The sequence below is a fragment of the Mauremys mutica genome, chromosome 21 (assembly GCF_020497125.1).
Source record: "Mauremys mutica isolate MM-2020 ecotype Southern chromosome 21, ASM2049712v1, whole genome shotgun sequence".
Lineage (NCBI taxonomy): Eukaryota > Metazoa > Chordata > Testudines > Geoemydidae > Mauremys > Mauremys mutica.
In genome coordinates, this window is record NC_059092.1 from 17,360,868 (window position 1) to 17,387,897 (window position 27,030).

At 46.9% G+C, this 27,030-nt stretch overlaps 1 protein-coding gene across 2 annotated transcripts in view; it reads left to right on the forward strand.

The window, feature by feature from the left end:
• The first annotated feature begins 694 nt into the window (after positions 1-694).
• Positions 695-27,030, forward strand: part of ZBTB17 (zinc finger and BTB domain containing 17) — a 36,023-nt gene continuing 9,687 nt past the window's right edge. The window contains exons 1-8 of one of the 2 annotated variants that reach the window (XM_044996623.1): positions 695-826; positions 15,860-16,066; positions 20,360-20,548; positions 21,420-21,599; positions 21,838-21,963; positions 24,071-24,315; positions 24,403-24,545; positions 25,308-25,608. In XM_044996623.1, the coding sequence (XP_044852558.1) occupies positions 820-826; positions 15,860-16,066; positions 20,360-20,548; positions 21,420-21,599; positions 21,838-21,963; positions 24,071-24,315; positions 24,403-24,545; positions 25,308-25,608 (1,398 nt within the window). In that variant the 5' untranslated portion in view covers positions 695-819. The remainder of the gene's footprint in view (positions 827-15,859; positions 16,067-20,359; positions 20,549-21,419; positions 21,600-21,837; positions 21,964-24,070; positions 24,316-24,402; positions 24,546-25,307; positions 25,609-27,030) is intronic. The other variant, XM_044996624.1, reaches the window with a different exon arrangement.

Here is a 27,030-nt window from a genome sequence, read left to right on the forward strand (position 1 = left end):
TTCTTCCCTAAAGCCCCAGCTGCTGGAATCATGTGAGAATCTCAGCTTCTCTTTCTAAAAGAGTGAGTGTCTAGCCTTCATGGTTGCAAAGAAAAGCTTGAACATGGGACCTGAGTGCAGCCTCGAGCCCAGAAAGCAAAGAAAAAGAAAAACGTTCTTTTATTTTTTAAATACCTCATGATTTTTAAGCCAACACATGGCTCTTCAAGACCTGACTCACGATGTGTGAATGCCTGAGGCTGTTAATGCTGATGTCAGTTTGTCTGGTAGTCACAGTTTTAGCCTTCCCAGGCTAGGATCATGCCGGGAAGTGGCATGGCACAGAGGTGGCACAATGCTTCTCCAGGGCACTCGCACTCCGCATGGCCACGGTGCGTTGGGAGGCACAGCCCAGTCCCTTTGACCGTGGCTATGGCTACAAAGCCAGGCCCCTGCCTGAGCCCACCTCTGCTGCACTGTCTGCGCAATGCCCAGCTGCTTGCCTCCGCCTCACTGCACAGGACTGCCTCTAGTGCTTGCTGCTGCCTCTGGTGTCATGGCGCTGGCCCGGAGAAACACCACGTGATCCGCAAGGCTCGCTGCTCGCTCTCAATGCCCCGCCCTGACGCTTCGGAACAGCGGCGCATGCGCTAGAGAGGCCTGTCAGCCGCCCGTGCTTCCCCGGCTGTAGCTGCGCATGCGCCGGAAGCCGGTGGCCATGGGGAAGGGGAGGTGAGACGCCGCCGCTTCCGCCCATCTCCAAAATGGCGGCGCCCTTTGTCCGCTCCGTGTCAGTCTGAGCCCTGCTTGCCGAAATGTGACTCACCTGCGGGTCCCGGGATGGCAGGTAGCGGGGGCAGCCGGAGGGAGCCAGGGCAGCTCCAGGGGGCAGCCAGAGGGGGAGGGGCAGCCAGGGCAGGTGTAGCCGTGGGGGAGGGGGCAGCCCTGGTAGGAGTGAGGGGTGGGGGGATGTGTGGGGAGAGGGAGCTGGAGGGGAGGGGGCTCTTGGGGATGGGGGCAGTTATAGGGCAGGGGGTAGCTAGGGGAGCAAGTGGAGATGGGGGAGGTGGGAGGGGCAGGGCGTGTCTCCTGTAGGGGTGAATGGGACCCACTCTGTGAGGTGGCGATTGCTGCTGGTCTGTAATAAAAGTAAAATCTTGATCTTAAATCTGCTGCCTCCATGTGAATCCCCCGCTCCCCCCGGGCACATCTGGATTTGGTCTCTCCACTACCCCTCCTTGCGCTGGGCTCCGCACCACTCTGCAGCTTCCCATTCAGATTTACATCTTCTCACCCCTTGTGGCACCTGGGCCAAGACTGGAGTCTGTGTGGCGGGCCAAGGGTTGGTGGTGGGTCAGAGTGCAGGCAGTGGGCTCTGGCTGGCATAGCTGAACTCAGTCTGAGAAACTGTTACAGTGACCCCGAAGGGTAGGGAACCGCGGGCTGCGAGACAGCAATATCTAGTTTAATCAGCATTTGAGTCTTACCTACTTCCTCCAGGATGCATCTGTCTACAACGGGAAATTTCTTATTCCAGAACAACTGTTCAGTTGCACTGATGTTCTCAGTGGTGTAAACGCCGGCATAGACCTGGCATAAGGGTCCTGACACAGCTAATCCTACTGAGGACACAGTGAGAGGAGACACCTTTGCCTAGTCTACCCTAGACTTTACACTGTTGGTAACACTGATGCAGCTGCCCTGCTGCTGAAAACTGGGTAAGAAATTTCCTGCTGTGGACCAGACAACTGAATCTGCTTGTGGGGTTGTGCTCCTGCTTGCTCTTCTTTCCTTGCTGATGGTTCATTTGACACATTAACTCTGCAAGCCCAAGCAATGCATTCATCATGTTAAGCATTAGCGGGAGCTTCTTTATATTATATAAGATGTTTAACTGTTTGCCAAGTAAATCAGCAGCAGAATGGATTAGGACAACTGCCTTATAAGCGTCTATGCAATGGACTTCTACCCAAGAATATATTTTTTGTTCTAATAGCAATACTGGAATTCCCAACATAATACCAATAATCCACGTGTATTATACACACACCCACTACATGCAGTTGCAGTATCTGCCTTTCAAAGTGTAATTGATCTGTATCAACATTTCAAACCAACATGACATTTGCTTTGCCATTGTGTTCGTATGTCGGACACTTACTGCCCTCACTAAAACACCTAAAGTTAGTACAGCAGTGAGTAACTTGAGGGTTTGTTTAAGGGTGGAAAAAATGCAGTTAGGAGTTCAGCACCCAGATACTGGAGAGAGTTGCTGTGGAAATACGTAGCTCATGATATTATTTTGGTTAAATACATGAGCAGAGTGTGTATATTATAGTTAATATGGTGGTGTGTAGATCCAACATTACTGAATTTTAATATGAGCTCAGTATTATGGAATGTGACATATAACGCATGGCAGAATATGATCCATTAACAAAATTCTTTGCAAGGGATTGTTGGCCTAAACTGTGACCTTCCCAAATTTGTTGGGAGGGGGAGGGTGTCTCCAACACACAATGTGCTGTTCGTCCTCTGTTGTACCGTACTCAGCACTGAAGTAGCTGAGAGCCAGAAGTCACTCGGGAAAAGGAGTTGGGCATCATTGTAGCAGGTCAAAAAAGTCATCAGCTCAAGTCGATACACAGTAACAATCCAAAAAAGCAAACTATATTAGGATGCATAAGGAATGGGGTAAAGAACAATACTGAAAAGATGATAAAGCAATTATGCAAATTCATAGCACACCATAACTTTGACTACTATGTTTGGTTTAGATTGCCGATGTTAAAAAAGCTGCGACAGTAACAGAAGACATCCAGAGACAGGCAACAAAAATGAGTAGGAATAGGAAAGGCTTCCCAAGTACTGAGGGAGTGAAACGATTAGGACAATTATCAGAGAGGTAGCCGTGTTAGTCTGGTTCTGTAAAAGCAGCAAAGAATCCTGTGGCACCTTATAGACCAACAGACGTTTTGCAGCATGAGCTTTCGTGGGTGAATGCCCACTTCGTCGGATGCACTCTTGCATCCGACGAAGTGGGCATTCACCCACGAAAGCTCATGCTGCAAAACGTCTGTTGGTCTATAAGGTGCCACAGGATTCTTTGCTGATTAGGACAATGTAGTTTATAGAGTAGATACATAAGAGGGGAGATGATGGTAAACAGAAAGTAAATCAGCTGCTCCTATTTACCCTTGCAGTACAAGAGTCAATGGACATTCAATGAAATTGAAAGGCAACAAATTTAAAAGTGATAAAAGGAAATAGTTTTTCACACAACATGTGATCAACCTGTGGAACTCATTGCCACTAGATAACATTGAAGGCATTAGGATTCAAACAAAGATTAAACATATATATTGATGATAACATTTTCAATTACATTAGATACAATTAGAAATACTTAGAAGGGATGTGTAAATTCATGCATCAGGCCAGTCTTTTGCTGCTGAGGATCAGGAAGAAACATCTGTTGTCAGGATATTCCATATTTGTCCATTATGGAGATTTTATACCTTCCTCTGCAGCATCTGGCACTCGCCATTGTTGGAAACAGGATACTAGTCTAGAGAGACCACCAGATCAGAGCAGCATGGCAGTTTCTTCCTAGTGACTTGCATGTACCCATAGCATTAATTAATTACATCAGTAACATTCAAAGTCAAGGTTCCACATACAATCTGAACTGTGACCCTGTATTAACACAACTGCACAGGCATAAATTCAGATCCAAATTTCTGCAAATAATCCAAATTATGACCTACCTGTGCAATTTGTTTGCTACATACTTAACCGGTAAGGGAAACCGCCTCCTACAACACTCCTGCCAGCACTCCTAGGCATTGTCACAATTTCAGTGGGCACCACAATTCCATCACTGGTATACAAGGTCCACTGAAAACAGAGCCACATGTGGGAGACCCCAAGCGAGAGACCACCTCAGCTTGTCTACTTGCAGGTGTCATCTGTGTATATCTCATTTAATCAGTTTCCTGCCACTGCAGGGGCCCTGGGCATTGGTGCATCTTGGTCCCTCCTGTTCTTTGCTTAATTCCACTTGTTGGGTTTCAGGTGCGGGTGCTGGGCAATGGTTAGTGGCCTGTGATATACACGAGGTGAGGTCACACTAGATCAGTGGTTCCCAAACTGGGGTTCGTGAAATGTTACAGGGGATCCTCGGGGGGGAAATTCCCTAATGGCGGACAGAGCTGTCCCTATGAACCCCAGGCAGCATGGGGCCAGCAGCCTGGAGCCCCTGGACTTCCAAGAGCTAAGCAGATCAAAGCAAGTGTATCTATCACACTGAGGAGATTTAAACTTCAAGACTCCTTATAAGAAATGGAAAGGGAGGTGGATATTTTTTGCTGTTTTTAAAATTGAATAGGCAGCTAGTATTGTTTTTAAAATGATTATGAAGAACAAGTTTAAGCTTTGTTGTAATGTGCGTTGTTTGCCTGGACTGCTCAAGACCTGAATGCTTGTGTAGGAGGAACTCTTTGAGTTGGTTTCTTAAATACCTTTGTGCTGTTTCACATCTGATACTCCTTGATGAAACATAGGAGCCTTGTCTTATAACAGGCTTATTCAAAGTGAATACAGGCCATGAAAGTGAGATTTTGGAAGAGTGTTGCTGTCTTAATAATGTAATAAAAATACTGTAATGATAAATAATAATAAATGGTGTGTAATAAGCATGTCATAAAAGCAAATTATATATTTCTAAGATCGTTGCTTTTATAATTTATACTCAAGTAAAGGAGAAAATCCCTGGAAATATTCATTTTTAGGAGGGGGTTCGCGAGACTTGACATTTTAGTGAAAGGGGTTCACAGGTTGTTAAAGTTTGGGAAGCACTGCACTAGATGATCTGGTAGTCCCTTCTCGCCTTAAACTCTGACTCTAATGCTTTGTAGCACTGGCTTGTCTCTCGTTCCCCATTGGCAGTCACGAGGGGGGGGCTCACGTGGCAAGCTTAATTTAAACTTAGCAGATTTATTTATCTTTAACTGCATGCCACAAATGCAGGTGTCTAGTACTGTGCTTTCCATCACTATGATTGATACAGTAATAAAAGACTTGACAGCAATGTCAGAGGAAGACTGAAAGGGAAAACACTGATGTGATTTGGAGAGGGTGAGACTCAAAGGTTGCTATCATTCTAGTTTCTTAGCTCCATTAAACTCTGGGAATTGAGTTCCCTTGCTTTTTATTTTAGCCAAGGCGCCCAGATACCACTTTGATGGTCACATTATAGCTTGTGAATAGAACAGAGCCCTGGTAAAGGAGTGTCACATATGCAGTCCGCTTGTTTTCCCTTTTTAGGGGGTAGATTGACTTTGGGGCAGAGGTTTTGTATTTTAAAATGCAACTTTTTGTTGAATCTATCCAAGGTATGCCATATAGCAGTGAGCTCTAGTCTGTAGAAGAGCTTATGGATAGAGGCTTCCAAGAGGAATAGTCTCTCTGTCTTTGTATCTGAGCACTTGACTGTATTTACCCTCACGACAGGGCTGTGAAATAGGAAAATGCTATTGTTCCAGTTTATATACATGGAGAACTGAGCCTGCAGAAACTGAGTGACTTGCCCCCGGTCACACATGCAGAGCAGGGAATCACACACAAGTTACTCAAATGCCAGGCTGGCACCCTAACCACTGGGCAGTCCTTCCTCTCACAATGTTAACATGTATTTACTGTTGTGGGGGGGGAGCAATACAGTAGTAATTAAGCTGTATGAAGGAAATCAGACATCCATTTCACTGAGAGCAAGTGTGTTAATATGCTTGATATAATGTATGCCAATATTCCACTGTTCTGAGGTGGGTAGGATGGGTAAAAACATCACTATTTATAATGCAGCAGCAGCTGTTTTATTATCCCAGCGGCATCGTGTTCTATATGGTATTTGAATGGCATAACCATAGAATAACACTAAGATGAAATGCAGTAAAGGAGAAATTGACCAAACCAAAGACTTCTTAGCGGTTGCATGACTCTGATGTGGACCAGAATTGGCAGTGAGATCTGTCTTCTGCATGAGGTGTCTGTGCCTTTCTCTTCATCACACTGGTTACCTTCTTTCATTTTATCTAACAGTAGGAATGTGGGCTAATGTTCCTAAAAGATTCCCCCCCCCTTTCTGTGTAACTTTAAACTGAGCCTGTCTTTTATCAACATTAATAATCATTATGGCATCTAAGCTATGCCCTACATATCTGACAGTCATCACCTTTTAATATAAAGCAACATTAAAATTGCTTTTTGCTACTAATTGTGGGCCATTCTGTAATAATAATCATGGCTGATTTGAGTAATTGTTCCATTGGAAATGAACCCTACTGAGGAAACGTTCCCAGCAACACTTCAGAGGGCAGCATGGTATAAAGCTTAAGTTGCAAGACTGGGAATTCAGAGACGTGGGTTCTAAGTCCTGTCTCTGCCACTGACTCTGTGACCTTGGGGAAGTCACTTAACCTCTCTGTGTGTCAGTGTCCTCATCTATAAAAATAGAGATCATGATACTCTCTTATGGAAAGTGTTCAGTGTTACTATGTGTATTATTGAAATATTGATCAAATGGGTTCTGTAACCTTCTGTAATGGGTTCTGATCTTCAGTTCTGCAACATTCAGTTCCCACTGGCCCTGAGCTCTGAATAATTTTAATGGGTGGTCTGTTTTGTTGTATTTTAATATTTTAAGACTTCAAAGAAACTATCTCCAGCCACATGGGGAAGGTGAATAATGGTGGTGGTGTGTGTGTGTGTGTGATGCCTTTTACCTGACCAAATATTTCAGTTATCATTTAAGTGAGTTATACAGGTCATCCCAACCGGAAGCCAGTAAAATCCTTCATACAACTCCACACCATCATGTATTTTGCATAGGCCACAGAGTTCACAGAAAAATGATTGCAGAAAAGTTTTAGAATTCCTGCAAATATATATATTGGGGCTATGTCTTGTATCCCTTCATTTATAAAGCCCAGGTACCCTAACTATCATGATTCCGTTTGTACGGGGATCAGAAGCAGGGGGAAATTATAATTAAAATATGAAACGTCTTTTAAAAATGACCTGAAATAACCCTTTGATACATACAAATGTCTTGGTTTTAAAGTCCCGTCTCTCAGGCTCTTTAGGGCCTGGAGCTAGGTTGGTTGTTCCATTGGAATGGAGAACCCCTCCTTTTCCAGTGGTGTGCAGTTCCCATTTCCAGAACATAAGCCTGTCACTGGCTTTGAACTGCATATTGCTTGTGCTGGGCTTTGGGTCAGTGTCGTTTTAGGAGGGAGCAGGGCTATTGGTGAAGGAGGAGGAGAAAAAGGAAACGTCTTGGTGGCAAGTTAAGAAAAATGGCAGCCGTTTGAAGCAGCTGAGGGTTTGGCTTGTTTGAAGTTCTCCCAACGAAGGTGGTCAAAGTGCAGGTGAGGGGATGCTGTTTGTTACATGGCTGTCATTACTACAGGGTGTATTATCGCTTGAAAACTTTTGAAGTATCTGTTGATTTAAGGAAAGGCCAGTGCATTGTTTTTGTTTAAAAATGGACATAGAGAAGATCCAAGACATTAGGAAATTGATTTTGTCATAGAAACACCAGCAAGGGGCAGAATAAGAGACATCCAGAAAATTTAAGTACATCTCCTACCCTGTTAGGACCAGTTCTGAGACTGTCTCAGAACGAGGAATCTTGAGGGACGTAAGCATGATGGGTCTCAGCAGCTTTAGTGGGATTCATTACTTTAGAAGAAAATATTGTGTGCTGTAACCTCACCTCAGGACTTCACTGTTTCTGATGGAAATTTCCACTCTTTGAAATGAGAACACCAGATTGATGGGTTTGGCGCATACCTGGCTCTATAATGATGGAAGGTTGAAGTGTGTCAAGCTAACGTATTCTCAAAAAGGAGAGAGTGTCCAGACAATGGGCTATCTCTTTAAAGCAGTAACCAAAGGAGCTACTGTATTGACAACCTGCGTGTTTGCCTTTGTGAAAGGCTGATATATGGCTGTACTACCTGAGTGAATCTAAAAAACCTGGTTGCATGTCAGAGACAGAGGCTTTGTGAGTTTGAAAGTAGCTTGGGATATACTCCTAGTGGAGTATGGCAGGTACCAATGTGACGATCAGACTTGCACATATGACAGACGGCTGGCTAGAAAAGGGACGGTGAGTTTATATTTGATACAGAAATACAGGCATCCCAAGTCTTCCACATAAACTCAGATGCCAGGTGCCATGTAAGAACCTCAGTAGAATAGAAAGGCAAATTCCCAGTTGCCCAGATGAGGGAAGTCTTGCAAAATTTCCTGTCCATGCAATTGCACCAGCACTCTCCCAGCAGTGCCAGCAGAACCACAAAACTAACTAGGCTGCAGGGAAGCACTCTTCCAAGACTGCACTGAACCTTCCGAGCAAGTCAAAACAGCTCCCAGTTCAACCAAAAGGGGCCTTTTCAAGAGCTACGTTTTCCCTTTCTCCACCAAAGGGCTGGTGAATTTTATCTCAAAGATCTGGATGCTAGAGGCAGAATTTCTTTCCAGAAGAGGAGTGAATTAGTTACAGGAAATACATGTTGATTAGATGCAGGATGGTCTATGGTTAAATCACAGGACCAAGAGGCAGGAGACCGGGGCTCTATTCATGACTCCGCCACTTACTCGCTGTGTCACCATGGGCAAGTCACTTGAACTCCCAGTGCCTCAGTTGATTTGTTTGTAAAATTCAGAGAATACACTGGACCCTCGCTAGAACGCAGGATTTGGGATCCATGCACAGTACCGTGTTAATGCGGGGACTGCGTTAAAATAAATTTCAATTAAAGTAATTAAATTTGGGATCCATGGCTGCGACCGCGTTATATGTGAATTCGTGCTATATAGACGCGCGTTCTGGTGAGGGTCCGATGTACTTTCAGGGCTATTGTGAGACTTCGTTTACTAATGTTTGTAAAATACTTTGTGAGGCACAGATAAAAGGTGCTTTTACAGAAGTACAATATAGTGGTGGTGATAGTACACGAGTAGGAGGGGCTAGTGTAAATGGTGTTTGAAAGGAGTTAACTAAGTCTTTGGAGAAAAATAGCTTCTGTTCTCTGCAACAAACGTGATAGAAAGTAAAAAGGCTTCTTTCTGTCTTGAAATGTGATAAATGCATTAGGCTGGATTGGTACGTCTGGTCTCCTTGGCTCTTTGACAGATGCGTATGAGCCACTGATACTCCCTTGATTTCTTCTGGCGGATGCAAGCAGATTTTAGTGTCAGTTTTTTACAGCTTAATGCTAAGTGAAGGATTTTTTTATTCTTACTGAGCATCGCTGATCGCGTGTCATCCTGGCTCTGTAATGAGAACACATCTGGCTTTCCCTGCTCATTATCACTCTTGGTGATCGTTGACACTGTTACTTTAATAAATTTGTAAAAGTCCTGCTGCAAATTGCCATCCCGGGATCTCTGAAGATCTAAAAAAGGGACAGCTCAGCATTCGTGTGAGGAAGACTCCAAGGTGATCATGAGAATCAAATTAACTTGATAGCACGGCACAGCTGATACATTTTAAATATGATATTGTTGGCCCTAGACACAAAATGACACGGCACTGCAAAATTTTAGCGCAAGCTAGACATTGTCAAAACGTATCCGTGTCTTGATATCTGGGTCCATCCATTACAGTATAGTTTATAAGTCGGGGGTGCCCCAATTTTGTTCAGATGCAGGTCATTAAACTGCAGCTGCTTTCCTCAATACGCTAGCAAGCTCAGAGACTAAATGATGGAGCAGGTGGGTGCTTGGACTACACTTTGTACTGGCTTCTAGTGATTAGTTCTTTCCTTCTGGCCCTGGCCTCTGTCTTGTGAATTTTTGGAGCCCTGGATTAACAAACTAATAGCTTGTTCTGGCAAACTGCATCAGATGTAAACAGCAAGGATACTGGTTAGCCTTCAAAGCAGATTTCACGTGGAGGGCTTTGGTTCTGAAGAAGCAAGCAGGCCAAGCATGCTGTCATGATGTGGCCAAAGGATTCAATGAAGGGCGTTTCTGCACAGATGGAATTTTGTTAGCATTGAAACACAAGCGCTGTAAGAAAATAAGTCAGAGCCCACAGTAGTAACTGTATCTTCCTGGAAGAAAATATCCATTAACAGCAACTTTTGGATTGAATTTTGGTTTAGAAGCTGACTCCAGGGCTTCTAATTTGTCAGGAGGAAGAGCCTTCTCCTCTTGCTTTCCTCATGTACCCAGAGCTGTTACCTTAGGTGTTTTCCTAGTCTTCTCCCAGCAGCAGGCTAACTTGCTACCATGGAAACCCATGACTACAGGATTGTGCTTTAAGTAAGAGGATTCTCTCTTACCTGCGGTTATTTGGGACTATTCTTTACATATTTGGGAGTAATATCAGGTGTCTCCTTGTAAATACAGCATGATCTTCATGGCATGTTATCAATATGCCAGGCTGTGGGTTGACTCAATCAACCCTGGCTGTTGTGATCCCTTTCTATGCCTCCAGAGCACTCCGGGGCAGGAGAAAGTGAGACTGTTGCATTGGATGGAGTCACACAACCCCAGAATGGTCACAACTCCTTGACGTTATGTTGTGATGTCAGGCTACCCTTCTCCAACTACTTTGTGGCTATCCAGTTCTGCTGGAACCACTGCCTTAAAATGATATCATATGAGCAGTTGTCATCCAGCCAGACGGCCTCATGTGGGTGAGCATCCCCATTTCTCTTGTCTGTTTCTGAAATAAGTGAGTTTTCAACCCAGGTCTTGCACCCAGACCGACATACTGTCTTTGCTGTTGGTAACAAGGGAGAATGTTGGCCATCTGGAAAGGGCTTTATTCTTATCCTTCATTGCGTCTAGGGGAGGCCTAGTCTATACTAAAAAAATTAGGTCGAACCAGCTATGTCACTCGGGTGTGAAAAATCCGCACCCGAGCGAAGTAGTTAAACTGGCCTAACCCCTGGTGTAGACAACGCTAGGTTGATAGAAGAATTCGTCTATTGATTTAGCTACAGCCTCTTGGGGATGTGGATTAACTACGCTGATGGTAGAACTCTCCCATCAGCATAGGTAGTGTCTGCCCTGTTCTGCTTCAGTGAATATCTGTGCCACTGTAGCATTTCAAGTGTAGACCAGCTCTTAGATTCTACAGCACAAAACTGTCTGTTCAGGACTGTGACCGCTCCCTTGCTATCATTGGGGCGCGCGTGCACGCATGCGCGCACGCACACTCTCTCTCTCGGGAAATGTGATCAAATTTTATGCAACCATTTTTGAATTAGTTTGGGTGTGAAAATGTACTCCCCCCCCAACACACACACATGTTCTGATCAGAAATTTTGCGCTTGGGTAATTCTGAGCAGGAGTTAGAAACATTACAGTTGGCTTCTTCTCTATATGTTATTGAGACTTAGTTCTCTTTACCAATCCTGCAAGCACGCACAAAGTATATACAAAATTTGTAAGCCCATTTTGAGCATGAAAAGGATGTTGTTGAATGTCATCTACCTCTTTCCATGGGGGTACTTTTTGCTCTGAGTGCATGATTTCCTATGGTTTATCTAATTCTGTTATAAAAGTTCTTCAGTTTAAAAAAACCTCACTTTCTGCCTCTCTCTTCTCCTTGACTTTATTAACAGGAGTATGAATACAGGGTCTTTGAATAATTTTTTATTTATCCATATATTTTAGTGTCTGTTCCTGCTGCTTATTCCCCATTTGAAACCATAAACCCTGTGTTTGTGACATTGTAATTAGCTGCTGTGCAAGTGAGTCACAAATGGAGGATTAGGATTTCAGGTGCAAATAAGCTGTGGGAGCTGGTGAGCTCTTGAGAACAGGTGTAGCTCTCTCTCCTGCAAATGGCCTGGATTTTTTCTTTTTTTGTGACTGAGCAGATGAGTCACAGAGTGTTCTTTCAAGGTTTTCCTGTGGGGTCAGCTGCCCTTTTTTGTGCTTGAAATATTTTTCATTTTGATAAGGGCTGGAAGTCATGCAGGAAAGGATAGGGATTACGTCCATGAAATTACACACACGCACATTTATATTATAATAGAAAACATGCTAATTTTAGAACTCAAAGTAAAGACTGTAGCCTCTCAAAATCTCAACTTATCTGTTTTTTTTCTAAAAGAGCTCCTCTAATTCTAACAGGAATTGTTTTGGGGAAGGTCTTTGACCTGTGTTATACAGGAGGTCAGACTAGATGATCACAGTGGTCCCTTCTGGACTTAGAATCCGTGAATCTATGAATCTTCCAGATAGTACATAAGAACGGCCATACTGGGTCAGACCAGTGGTCCATCTAGCCCAATATCCTGTCTTTTGACAGTGGCCGATGCCAGGTGCCCCAGAGGGAATGAACAGAATAGGGAATCATCAAGTGATCCATCCCATCACCCATTCCCAGCTTGTGGGACTCCGAGGCTACGGCCGCCCAGAGCATGAAATTGCATCCTGGACCATCTTGGCTAATTGTCATTAATGGACCTATCCTGAAGTTATCTAACTCTTTTTTGAAGCCTGTTATAGTCTTGGCCTTCACAACATCCCCTGGCAATGAGTTCCACAGGTTGACTATGTGTTGAAGAAGTACTTCCTTGTGTTTGTTTTAAACCTGGTACCCATTAATTTCATCAGGTGACACTTGATTCTTATGTTATGTGAAGGAGTAAATTACACTTCCTTATTCACTTTCTCTTTACCAGCCCTCTATAATATCCCCCCTTAGTCGTCTCTTGTCCAAGTTGAACAGTTTCAGTCCTTTTAATCTCTCCTCATTCTGCCTTCTTATCTATCTCTTTCTGAATGGTTCTTAACATTCTGTTCACTTTTGACTGCCCCTGAGTGGACGTTTTCAGAGAACTATCCACAATGACTCCAAGATCTCCTTCTTGAGTGGTAACAGCCAATTTAGACCCCATCATTTTGTACGTATAGTTGGGATGATGTTTTCCAATGTGCTTTGCATTTATCAGCATTGAATTTCAGCTGCCATTTTGTTGCCCAGTCACCCAGTTTAATGAGATCCCTTTGTACCTCTTCTTGGTCTGCTTTGGACTTCACTTTCTTGAGTAATTTTGTCTTGTCTGCAATTGTTACCACCTCACTGTTTACCCCTTTTTCCAGATCATTTATTAATATGTTGAACAGCACCAGTTCCAGTACAGATCCCCGGAGGACACCACTATTTACCTCTTTCCAGTGTGAAAACTGACCAGTTATTCCTCCCCTTTGTTTCCTCTTTTAACCAGGTATTGATCCACGAGAGAACCTTCCCCATGACCGCTTATGAAATCTACTGTATGAAATCTATAAAGTCTGCTTTAAGGCCCTAGTCTTATAATTGAGTCCACATGGACAGACATTTGCACCTGTCTGGAGCCCAGTTAGCCCAATCCTGCAGGCACAGGAGTCTGCCTATGCAGATCCAATGGAAAGACTGAAGCTGAAATTTGCCAGTGCACTAAGATCTCTATATCACTCGGCTGTACTTAGCCCAGATGGAGTCTTCCTCCCTCACTACATTCCACTTTGCTGCGAGAGGTGCTTTCAACAAGACTTACTTCCGCAGGTTATTTAAAGACAGGATGCCTTCCATACATTGCAACACCAGCCTTCCCACCCCCATTCCTGGGCCACTTGGGATATCGCTGTCAAGTGTTGTTTGTCTGCTCTTCAGTTGGATAATCAGTCAGGGCGGCTGCTCTTTAAAGCACACTGACTGCATGGGGCGGCGTGTTCGGGTTAAACCTTTCTCGTCTATTTGGAATGGCCTGTATAAAGATAGAGGATTCTTTTGGAGTAGGTGGCCACGTAGCCAAAGGGGTTCTGATGTGATCTGTCACCACCCCTCCCATGAGATCAAGGTGGAGCTTCCCATGGGTCTCTATGAGCCTCACCTTCATATCGAAGATGAGGGCTTCTGCAGTCGGCTCTACTTTGTACCAAAGTGTGCTCCTTGGGGTCCTGGTGTGTTCCTCAGTGGTTCTGGGTACCATGAGACACCTGGGGGCAGGTTTGCAGAAGTGCAGAGGACTCACAATTGGAGCTGTGCTTTGGCCTCCTAAAGTACTATAAAAATGCTGAGCACTCTGAAAAATCAGGCCCTGGGCATCATGAGTTGGTCACTTGACAATTTTGTCAAATAATATTTTGGAAATCTGGCTGGCTCTCAGTTCCTCAGCTGGAAAATGGGTGTGATGACCCCCCCCCCGCCCAATGCTCTCTGGAGTGTTGTGAAGATAAATTCCCTAACGTTTGTGAATCACTCAGGTGGGGAGAGCACCATAGAAACACTTGGGAGGAAATCAGTCATTTTGTATTCAGTGCAAGGATGGATGGTGTGCGTTAAACAACGTCTGGGGCCACACGTTGAATGAGGAGGATAAAAAAAATATTGACTGATACACACAAGGTTGCACAGACCACCTTAAATCGGGCATTTTCTAACTCCTTAATCTTTTGTCTATTTATTTTTAGATATAATCATAGAATAGAGTGGGGTGAGGGAGGATACGGTACGTTCATGCAGTTACATAGGCTGCCTGGATGTACAATTTGACGTGCTGAAATATTTAAAAGATATAAATAAATATTGGCCCCCCTCAAGCTGGGATCAGTTGATGTCCGTTGGCTTCACAGTAGAAGTGGGGTTTGTGGAGGGATTTGAAGAGGGAAGAGGGTCGTGGCTTTATGTGCTAATTCAGGGAGAGTCCTGGGTGTAAGGGGCAGTCCTGGGAAAGTGGGAGCCAGTGGTAACTGCAACGTGGTGAAAACAGGCCAGGAGGGTGGTTTGATGTTAGCAGCTGCAATTGGATGGCGCCAAGCTGGGTGCAAGGAAGAGGTTACAGGAGTGGAGGCTGATCAGTAGGACTTTCAGCTGTAAGTGTCTGTCTGATTGGAAGGACCAGGGGGCGTGTTAGTAAATGTGATACTATAAATCAGTATTTAAAATTCCTTTTGACACTTCCTAGCGTTGCTCCTGCACCCACCAACAGGCCTTCGTTTGCAGGCCTCAGCTAGCGAATTTCAGTCAGAAAACAGCAGTCTCTTTTTGAAAGAAAACGTGACAAAATAACAGAAGCAGATTTTATGCCAAACCAGGTTTAAAACAGAGCTGCCGCCGGCGGCTTTGCAGGGAAATGGTTAATGGGGTGGGTCTGATACAATTGACCAGGGAGGCCATAGCATTTGGCACACTTGATCATCCCACCAGCAGTGGCCAGCACTTCAGATGGAGGCAAAAATTCTGAACAGCCTCCTCCTAACCTTGATTGTCCACTTAAAAAACTTTCCAAGAAGCACCTTCACGCTTTCTCCCACACCATGCATGGGAAGAGCTTCTGCAAGGCTGCCAGGGTGTCCCTCAGATCTCGCCTTAAAACACTTCTCTGCCGTGATTCCTACAACCCACTCAGCAGTATCATCTCACTGTTTCCTCGTATACTCCCATCTGTCTGTAGCCACCTGTTTTCTGTAGTTTCATACTTTGGTGCAGGGACCTTCTCTTAGCTATGTGTGTGCACAGTGGAGCCCTGGCCTCCAGGTGCTCCTGCAATACGAATAATGCATAATAATGACCAATGGTGCAGTGTGAGGCCGTCTTTCTTATGGGCCCAATGACTGACTAACTGCCCAGTGGAGACTGAATTAGCTCGTCAGCCCTAACATTGGTTCCTCCAGTTCAAGGCTGAGGCCCGTGGGTGGAAGTGGGTCTATGCTCTGCTTCAGTTTTAAGCACCATTAGTCGGCACTTGCACACCATAAAATGATTTTAATAAAATGTCCCTGGCTCCAGCACCAGGCTCAGGCACAGTAGCTGGAGGGACTGAGCGTAGGCTCTGATCAGCCAGGTGATTGAGCTTTCTCTCCTCAGCTATGGATTTCCCTCAGCACAGCAAGCAGGTCCTGGAGCAGCTGAACCAGCAGAGGCAGCTGGGCTTGCTGTGTGACTGCACCTTCGTGGTGGACGGCATTGACTTCAAGGCCCACAAGGCCGTGCTGGCAGCCTGCAGCGAGTACTTCAGGATGCTGTTTGTGGATCAGAAGGACGTGGTGCATCTCGACATCAGCAATGCAGCAGGTATGCAGGTGCGGCTCCTGGGAGAAGCCAAGGCTGCACTTGGGAGAGGAGCTGTGGCCCTGAGATGGTGGGCCGTATCCTCAGCAGGTGTAAATCACTGTGGCCCTGTTGAAGTCAGTGGAGCTGCACCAATTCACACCAGCTGTGGCTCAGACCCAAAGTGTGCAGAACCTCCTAGAAAACATTAGGGCTGGGGTGGAGATAGTAATGTTCCTCCTGAACGCTGGAGTTGTCAGACTGGATCAGATCCATGTCCATAGCCCAGTGTCCCATCTCTGACAGTGCCCAGCACCAGATGCCCCAGAGGAAGGAGCAGGAACCCTGAAGTAACAGAAGTGGGATAATCTGACCTCGTTACGGTCTCCTCCTGATCCCTAATAGAGACTGGTTTAAACCCTGAAGCATAGTTTCTAGAACTTGGTTTGTATTAGAATCATAGAATATCAGGGTTGGAAGGGGCCTCAGGAGGTATCTAGTCCAACCCCCTGCTCAAAGAAGGACCAACACCAACTGAATCATCCCAGCAAGGGCTTTGCCAAGCTGGCCCTTAAAAACCTCTAAGGATGGAGATTCCACCACCTCCCTAGGTAACCCATTCCAGTGCTTCACCACCCTCTTAGTGAAAAAGTTTTTCGTAATATCCAAGTATTAACTGTTATAACTCTGCATATTCTTGATATCTGTGAGAAACGTCCACTCACTCTTTAAATCTTGCTAAGTTCTTGGCCTTAATGACGTCCTGTGGCAGGGAGTTCCACAGCCTCATTATACTTTGTGTAGCAAAGTATTTTTCCTTTGATCAGTTTTGGACTTGCTACCTTTCAGTTTCATTGACTGTCCTCTTGTTCTTGTGTTACGGGACAGGGAGGATAGCAGCTCCTGCTCTTTCTTCTCTAAACCACTCATTGTTTTATATGATTTTATCATGACTCCTTTTATTCATTTCCTTGTGTCTGCACTACAGAGACCATACGGGGTAGCTATACTGGCATAGTCGCCTACAGTAGACACAGCCTACACCAACAGAAGTTTTTTTTGCCGATGCAGGGAACTCCCCCTCCCCGAACGACATTAGCTAGGCCCTCTTCCATCGACACTTCTGAGTCTACACTGAGTGGGGTTGTTGGCATAGTTGTGCCCGTCAAGCATGAGGGTTTTCTCACGCCCCTGACTGACACAGCTATGCTGATGTAACTTTTTAGTGTAGACCAAGCCTAAGGTACCAAGCCCAGTCTTCTCCATCGCTCTTCATAGAGACTGTTTTCATGCCCCTAATCATTCTCATCACCCTTCTCTGAACTTGTTTGAATTCTACAATATTATTTTCTAATGGGAGGACCAGTTCTGCGCACAGTATTCTAGAGGTGAGGGGTACCGTCCGTTCAGATCATGGCATTACAGTATTTTGTATATTATTCTCCATCCCATTCCCTATGCATCCTACCATCTTGTTTGCTCTTTGACTCCAGCTGCTCATTGAGTAGAGGTCCCCATTGAATTGTGCTCAGTGATACCCTGATCTCTTTCCTGAGTTGATCAATTTGTTTAGAACTCTGCTAAGTTCATGAACCTGTCAGGTTTAAATTTTTCCCTCCAATGTGCATTGCTTGGCATTGATCAACACTGAATTTTCTCTGCCATCGTATTGTCTATTCACCTAGCTTCATTAAGCTCTGAAGTTTCTCTGTCTTCTCTTGGCTTGACTAACCTAAATGACTCTGTGCCTTCTGCAAAGGTTGCCTCCTCACTGATCATTCTTTCCACCTTATTTCCAGATCATTAATAAATATATTAAACAACTCAAGACCTAGTAGGAACCTAGTGGCACCTCATTGTTAATCTTTTATGATGGAAATTGGCCGTTTATCCCTATTCTTATTTATTTTCTGTCTCATAGCCAGTTTTTGATCCATGACAATACCTTACCTCTCCCTCCATGAATACTTCGCTCCTTTAGTAGTTTCTTGTGCAGAACCTTGTGAAAGGCCTTTTGAAAGTTGAAAGGATGTACATGGGTTTTCCGTAAACCATTACCTTATTGACATGTTCAAAGAATTCTGACACATCAGTGAGATGAGACCCATCATATCATGATCTTCCAGATCTTCTATCTTTTTTGTTCTATTTTTAGTTATCCTTTCAACCAACGTACTGGGTACAGGTGTAGGACTTGCTCGTCTGTTGTAATTCCTTGAGTCACCCCTATGGCAGCTCAACAGCCGGCCAGATACAACCTGTTGGATGCCTGTGATCGAGATGTGGCCAGTACCCTATACAAACACTCACCACTGTAGAGAGAGCTGTCTAACAATCATCTGAAAGGAAAAGGGAAACAATGATCCTGCCAACATATAGTATATGCCCAATATCTATTACTTCAGTATGTGTGGTTGGACAGATGTGCCTCACGGCTAGAAGCTAATGGTCTTAGAGTAGAATGGGAGATTATCTACACTCCGTAACTGCAACATGCTTCCAATGTTTACCAGTAAGCAGTGGAAAGATTTTTAATGTTAATATTAGAAGAAGATGGATTAATTGTCTTGCATTAACACTTAAAGGCTCCCACCAAGATGCAGGGCCCGTTGTGCTAGGCTCTGTACCAACACCATTGTCAGAGACAGTTCCTGCTTCAGAGAACTTCCAGTAAAAACAGATAAGCCAAAGGAAGAGAGAATGGAAGAATTATCCTCATTTTACAAACAGGGCAATGATTCCCAGAGAGAGGAAGCGACTCACCCAAGGCCGCACAGGAAGTCTGTGGCAGAGCCAAGAACTTAACCCAGGTCTCCTGAACCAAAGAATCATCCTGCCTCGATCTGACATTCCGCAGGATACAATCTGGACTGCTGAACCGCTGGGTCCCCTCAATTCTCCAGTCTGAGGTGCCTTTTACACTGCTTCACTGTGAGAGCAACTACTCCTGGTCTGCTGTTACGCAGCCTCTAGCATGTAAATTACTCCCAGCTGAGTTATCTGAGTGCCTCTAGCCAGCCACTCCTGAATTGTATTGCAGAGTCACACCAGCATATTCCCAGTCCCAGACTTGTCCCCAGAAATGTACGTTTTGTACTGCCCAGCTCTTTACTTCCATGCAGTACGAGCTCATAGAAAGTCTGTTATTTCATTAATAGAAAATGATATGCACAAACCCTGGTATCTCAAATGGAGTTTCCTAAACACTTCAATCCAAACACACACTGGTCTAGAGAAAACAATAAAACAAGTTTAACAACTACAGAAAGATAGATTTCAAGTGATTACAAGAAATGAGGCATAAAAGTCGGTATTGGATACAAAGAAATAAAAGGTAAAATGCAATTAATACTTAACTTAACGAGTTAAGTGAATTCAACGCAAAAGGTTTCCCTCACCACATGCTCACAGCAGTCTGGCTGGATCCTTTCAGCCAGGACTACTCCCCCACTCAATGATGCTTCTTTTTTCTTTCAAACGTTGTTGGTGCTGTGAGGAGAGATGAGAGGTGATTTGAGGTCTCTGTTCCTCATTTTTATATCTTTTCCTCCTCTTTGAGAATCATCGCCAGCTGGGGTTCAGGCAACAGCTAGTCTGTTTGCACGGGAACCCCCAGCTGTTGTATTGCCAAGATGTAAACTTCTCACTCGCATCCTTCTTCCTGCCAAAGAATGGTTGTTTACCCAGGTGATGCTCCATTTGATTTTGTTGACACTTGGCTGAGGCATCAGTTTGCGTTTTGTCTCTGGTGAACTGGTTTGGGCTGCTTCCCTAGACTTGGAACATGTCTTATACAGTTACACTGTTGCCTCATATGTTTTACCAGGACAATAATGTTCAGCAAATTATGAGTTTTTGAATGATACCTCACAAGGCATACTTTGTACAAAATGTATCATTGTTTTATAAAAAGGATGAACATAAGGGTACAGACAGTCACACTCCCTGAGTTCCATGTCTTATTTATTTTAGCCTACAGAATTTTACCTTCCCCCACCCTCTTGTGCTAAACTAACACTAACAATGGCAACAACTAGTTAAAGCATCATTATTTGTTACTCTTACCTAGAAAGTAAGAATCTGGCATGGTTTGGATTAGGCTTTTCAGGGAGTTTTATAGCTGCATATAGGATACGTTGTTAAGGCCTTTGAATCAATGGGAGTTAGCCACCTAAACCTTTTTTTAAAATCTGGCCTTTAGTCACTAACGCATGTTCAACCTCTAAAATGTTGGCAACCTAGCTTGCTATGAAAAAGGCCACTCATCTCTGGAGCTTTGATTTGTGTTTATTTTATTTCTGGTCTGTTTTCTTGCAGGCCTTGGTCAGGTACTGGAGTTCATGTACACAGCCAAGCTCAGCCTGAGCCCAGAGAACGTGGAGGATGTACTAGCGGTTGCCGGTTTCCTCCAGATGCAGGAAATCGTCAACGCTTGCAATGCTTTGAAGTCTCTCACCGTGTCAGCTGAACCCAGTTCAGAAAGCCACAAGGTCCCTGAAGTGACCGGTAGGCAGCCCTCTTACCCCCCTGGGGCTTCCTGTTCCCAATAGGAATATGCTCAAAAAGGCTCTTCTCAGGGGGTGCTGGTTTAGTCAGGATTTGATTGCTCTCTGTAGCGTGGATCTGTTACTGAACTGTCCTTAAATCAGGCAGGAGCTGAGAGGAGAAGCTAAACTTTGATCCATTCCCAGTTAGATGTTTTCTTTACTCTAATAAGCTGGCCCGGAGATTGTGGGGAACTCAGTGGTTAGTCAGTCAATAAAGAACCATTTCCTTCCAAAAGAAATGGAAGGAAGGTGCAGGTGAGGTCACCCCAAGCTGTGCATGTGGCCAGCGAAGCCGCAGAACATTGGCTCCCAGGCTCTGGGGGCAGCGCTGCCAGTTCCCAGGTGAAGAGCACAGCTGTACCTGGCAACGTCCATCTCCTGGTCAGTGGCTGCTCTGTAGCGTCAGTGGCTCCAAATCCTAGTCTTGGCACTGCAAGACTTGGGGGACAGGGATTTGCACTAAGATTGGTCAGACACATGCAGCACATTTCAGTATTGCAAGTCATGAGTTCTGGCTTAGATCTGTTCCCTCTAACTTATCCTCCTCAGATACAGATGAGGCTTATGTATCTGTGTAACCTCATGGATGGCACTAGGCGTTATGTGTTTGCTACTAAATGTTTGTTTTCCTTTCTTGTCCCACTGGTAGTATGTGTTGATAGCATCTTCAGACAATTAGTGCCCCAGGTGCTATCAGCTGGCCTTTCTGACTGCTGTGTCCATTGTTTGGACTCTCAGAGAGTCCAGTGCGGAAGTTCTGGTTGCTTTGTCCCTCTGTCGTCGCCAAATGTGAAGGGAGTGTGGTTTGCTTGTGTGTGTTTCCCCTGTAGGGGATCAAAAAGCACCCGAAGAAGGTAAAGCAGCAGCAGCAGAAGTGTTCGGTGGACTCGACAAAGCTGAGCAGGTCCCATCTGATAGACAAGAGGAGGAGCTGATGACGGAGGCTGCAGCAGAGCCAAAGGAGAAAGAGCCTGAGGAGGAGGACAGCAAGGAGACCAACGACCGAGCAGGTCAGCCTGAGGAAGGTTATGTATAGAAAGTGAAGGTAATTAAGCTTCCCGGCTTCATGCCTTCACTTGCGTGGTGCTAGGCCTTGGGGCAGCCTTCTGCCTCCCCCACACCCCTCAATTGCGCCTGATCCTTTCCACAGTGCCCCATGCTCCCACTCCCCGGCCTCCCCCCCGTTTCCTCACAGTACATCGCAGCCGTCGCAGTGAATGGTTCGAACGTGCTCTTCTTTGTTTCTAGGCGCAGGCGACGCTGTACGGGAGGACCCCCACTCTGAGGTGCTCAGTAGCCAGCAGCCAGAGGATACCAGGCCCAGCATCGCCAGCCTGGCTGCAAAGTGCAGCTCCTCCCAGAGTTCAGAGCAAGGTGCGACCTGCAGCTGGCACGGGATGGAGCTTTGACAGTAACTTCCCCCTTACATCCAGCTTTGTCGTCTCCACCTTCTTACACACAGAGGAATAACTCCAGATCCCAGGCTCCTCATGGCTACACCCCCACACTTGTCACATGTTTCTGCCCTGGGTGTTTGGTTTCGCTAGTGCGGGGCTCGCTGGTTCTTTCCCGGACAGTTGGCTGCTCTCGGCTCCACCGGGAACAGGCCCGAGTGGCATGCCACAGCAGGACGTGAGGTGGGAACAGGTGTCACTGTATGCTGTACAGCCCATGCCATGAAACCTGCACCCTGAGCCGTCCAGGTCGTCAAGTACGTCAGGATTGCATTGCTCTGAGCTGCAAATAGCTGGAGCTGCAGTTGGGAATTTTAAGGGCTGTAGTTTTCGTTGGCGCAGGAGCTTACGTTTGCAAATCCAGGAACTGAGGATCATCCTGCTCGTTAGATGCAGCCTGTTTGAAAGCACGGGGCTTCCCTGGGTTTTGTATACATAAACCTAGATCCCTTTCATGCTGGCAGACAGCGAATACCCCTAGAGGAGGAGGAAACCTAGCCCTTTAGCATACCACAGCTGGGCAGGTGAGCCAGGCGGGGGGAGCCATTGTGAAACACCAGGGCCTGTTAGAAGCTGCAAAGCAGCGTTTCGGTAGCTTTACTGAGGCACTCAGAGAAGTTACAGTAACTCTAGACAACTTTTTCCATTCAAGGGGTTGCAAATCCCAGTTCTCAAGCAATGAGAGAGGCCCCATGTCCCAGGCAGCCCATTAGACCTGAATAATGTTGGGGACCCCAGATCTGTGGGGCCCTGTTCCCTGAGCCCTCTCTGCCTCACCAGCATGCAAACACCAGGAGGGTTCCAACGTCTGTGCACTTCAGGTGGGGAAGGCAGGCTGGTCGGAAGCCCCAAACTCCTTGTGCACTGCTTCCTTAAATGCCGAACACGGCCCGTATCGTATTTTTAAGGTGTAGCAATTTCAGCAAGAAGTGACAGTTATATGGCCATGCAAATGGGCATCTAATTGCATTTTTACCAGAGACTCTGGGAGTAGGTGCTGAACAAAGAACAGGGCTGGAAACAGGAGAATTCTGTGTACAGAACAGGTGTCCCGTGTCCATGTCCCCCCCCCACGCAGGCAACAGCAATGCAAGCTCCCCGGGGCTGTCCTCCCAGCCTGCCCCCGCTCCCACCTGGGGGCATAGCTTGGTTTCCCATTCAGTCAGTGGAAGCTCTGCCAGGCGGATGGTGGATTTAATGCTGTGCAAGCACCTGTCCAATGGGAACTGAACTGAGATCATCCAGCAGCCCCGCAGGGGGGAATCTTTCAGTCACTCCTGACTCTGTTTGCATCGGTGACCTAGAGGTGACAGGCCGAATCCCGTCACTGGTCCCTTAAGCCTGGGACCCATATTTAGGTTGAAAATTTTCCATCAAAACCTATTTTTGCCAAAAAAAAAACCAAAAAAAACCCCCACAACAGTTTGGCATCTAAACAAAATTTTGCACAAAAAGTGTCTGTTTTCTGTGGAAAATGTTGATTGTTTTTTTTGTTTTTTTTCATCAACCTGAATAGCTGAAAACCAAAATGTTTCAATTCTCAATTCTCAAATAAAACCGTGGAGCATCATAGGAATTGTAGTTCAGGTGTCTCATACTCCCAGTGCCCCTCTGGGTTGGACTCCTCGGCCAGACTTCGTTTCCCCGATGCTTTGTGGCCATGTGACTGCTAGGAGGCATCCCTCTCCCCTCCCTCAGGGCAGGGGCTGTGGCCCGTCAGGGCAGATGAAGTCTAAGCCGGGAGCCTGGCCTCTAGAGGAGGCTGGAAGCATGCAGCGCTACGGCTGCCTTTCTGGTTCGAAATATTTTGGTTTTCAACTGAAAAAATTCAGGTTTTGATTTTTTTTTGTTTCTGCCAAAAACTCAAAATTTCACCTGGGGGAGTAACTCCTTTTCCCAAGCCGCTCTCCCACCTGTCTCCCAAGTGTGCAGCTTCTTTTATTAACCATAGGCAATGCCCAGCAGGATTTTTGTCTCCCCCCTTTTATTCCTGGTTTTCAGCATCCCTCTGTCTCCTAACCCTGCAGAAATGGAGGTAGAGCTGGAGGGGAAGGAGGAAGAGGAGGAGACGACAGCGGAGGAAGAGGAGGAAGCTAAAATCCCAAAGGAAGAGAAGCCACGGTTGGAAAACGGAGACAACCCTGAGGATAACGAGTCAGGGGGCACAGACTCCGGGCAGGAGAACTCCGGGGAAGCCAGGCTGCTGCGATCAGGCACCTACAGCGACAGGACCGAGTCGAAAGCCTACGGCTCGGTGACTCACAAATGTGAGGTAAGGCGAGCGCAGCTTCGTCCCGGGCCTCAGTTCCCCTGGCCCCCGGCGAGGCTGGCTCTTTATCCTGTGCGTCTTTGTCCGTAGGACTGCGGAAAGGAATTCACGCACACCGGTAACTTCAAGCGGCACATCCGGATCCACACTGGAGAAAAGCCTTTTTCTTGCAGGGAATGTAACAAAGCGTTCTCCGACCCGGCGGCCTGCAAAGCCCACGAGAAGACACACAGGTACGGCTTGCTGCCAACCGAAAACAACATGCCAGGGAGCGCCTGCTCTTCGCTGCAGCTGCCGGTCTGCTCTGCAGCCAGGTGTGGCAGCTGCAGCTCATGTAGACAGACCTGTGCTAGCTTCGATCTAGCTAGCTCAGTGAAAACAGACATGTGGATGCTGTGCTGTGGGCGGCACAAGCCCCCCCTGACGCCCCCCACGTACGTACTGGCTGTGTAGCCTGCACTGCTGCATCCTCACTTTTATTTTTATCGAGCCAGCTAGATTAACCCTAGCATGGGGGTGCCTGGATGGGCTGCAGATCCCATCTGTGTGTGCCAGCAGCTGGGAGTTGGGGGGTTGAGAGGGCTTAGTAGGTGGAGTGAGGGGTTGCTAGTGGAGTGAACTCCACTCCAGCCAGGTTGGTGCACCCTCTAATTCTCCCTCTGCCTGCTGTCCCCCCATAGCAGCAGACGTCTGGCTGGGTGTAGTGCTTCTAAAGGGGTGAAGCCCCTCTGACCCAGGGAACAGCCCCTCCCTGCTGCTTGGCTACAGCAGAGCTCGCCCATTGCTGCACACTGGAGTCCTAGTCTCTGGTGCTGATGTCTTGATGCTGGAGGTATTCCAGAACATGCCTATGTTGACTCTCTAGGCAGGTGTCTTGTCTGAGGGTTGATCTTAGAGCTGCCAAAAGGAGAAGGATCAGAAATGTCTGTCCCGAACAGACAAGCCGCCTGGCTGCCGTGCGGAGTCCCTCAGTCCCTTCTGAATCCCTCTTTCAGCCCTCTGAAGCCCTACGGCTGTGAAGAGTGCGGCAAGAGCTACCGGCTCATCAGCCTGCTGAACCTGCACAAGAAGCGGCACACGGGAGAGGCCAAGTACCGGTGTGACGACTGCGGCAAGCTGTTCACCACCTCGGGCAACCTCAAACGGCACCAGCTGGTGCACAGCGGCGAAAAGCCCTACCAGTGTGACTACTGCGGGCGCTCCTTCTCCGATCCCACCTCCAAGATGCGCCACCTGGAGACCCACGACACAGACAAGGAGCACAAGTGTCCTCACTGCGACAAGAAATTCAATCAGGTGAGTGGATGGCAGCTGGGGAGCCCCTCGCACAGCTTGCCGGGACCTCCCGGGGCATCCCCAACACCTGTGGACAATAAACACCCCTGCAGCAGACTTGCTTGTCCTTCTGTCTGCCAGAGAAGTTGCTGGTTGGTTGCATTCACCAGCCTCGAACCCAGAGCTGCTAGAGGGAGGCCGGATTGGGGTCAATGAGTGTCTGGGCTGCATCTCCCTGTTGGTATGGGGTCTCGTCCACGGCCCATGGGAAGACTCCTGCTTGGGTCAGGCCCCTTGTGAAGTGGCAGGTGGCGGCTGCAGGCTGCGTTTCTGGGGCTGGACCCAAAGCACAGCCCCAGAGCCCCCAGTTCAGAGTTAGCACTTCGTCGTCCTCCTCCTCCTCCTCAACGTGCGACTAACACCTGGAAACGTGTCTCCTTAGCCCCCAAGAGCCCCTTCTCCCCTGTGAAGACCCCAGGGAGATCTGGAGGGGCTGTAACAGAGCCTGTCTCCTACATGTCAGAGTCCTCTGTGGAGAACTAGAGAGCAGCCAGCTGCACTGGAGTAGGTCCCCCGTCCAAACTCTGTTCCGCTCTGTACGGGTTCTTACACCATGCCCACCACCTTGGTGTCTGAGCGCCTACATACTAGCTCTGTGAGAGGTCTGATCATCCCCATTTTACAGATGGGAAAACTGAGGCACAGAGAGGGAGGTGACTGATTCACCCCCAGTGTCGCAGCGAGCCAGGAAGAGAATTCAGGTTTCCTGACTCCAACTCTTGTACTGTACTCCCGGGACCCCGCTGCTTCGGAGCTCTAGAGACAGTGGGGTTGGGAGGAAAGGAAGTCAGCCTGTGAGCCCTGATCGGATTTGTCCCCGCGTTAGTAGCAGCTGAAAGGAGGCATGTTCCAGTGCAGCTTTTGGCAGAAGCTTTGTCTTGGCAGCATCTGGGTAGCTGTCATCTTCCCAGCATAACCCCCACTCCCTTTGCCAGTGCAGGATCTCGTTAGTGACCAGGACCTGACTCCAAACCCCCTTGCACAGCCACTGGGCTCTGGGTGACAGGGGTTTAGTGCTGGATCCTGCTCCCCTGGAAGTCAGTGCAAAACTCTCGCTGACTTTGGCGAGCAGAACTGTCCTGTGTAGAGCAGAGTGAAGTGAGCAGCTTGGCGAAGCACGTGGGCACCTCTACCCTGAGACAGCCATCTCTACCTGCTCCTGCGTCCTCTTCCTCAGGGTGTTTCTTGCACAGAGAGTGTCCTTCCTGGGCTCCTTACACTGCACTGGCCTCTCGTGATTTTATCTTGTGTAGAATTCAGGATGTAGGTTTTGCTCTGCAAAGCCCTCTCTAGCTAGCCCAAGTCCTGCCTTCCCCCTCCTGCTGCATCCCAACAAGTGAGATCTGAGGGGCACGTTGTGACAGCCCCTGGACTCAGAGAGGA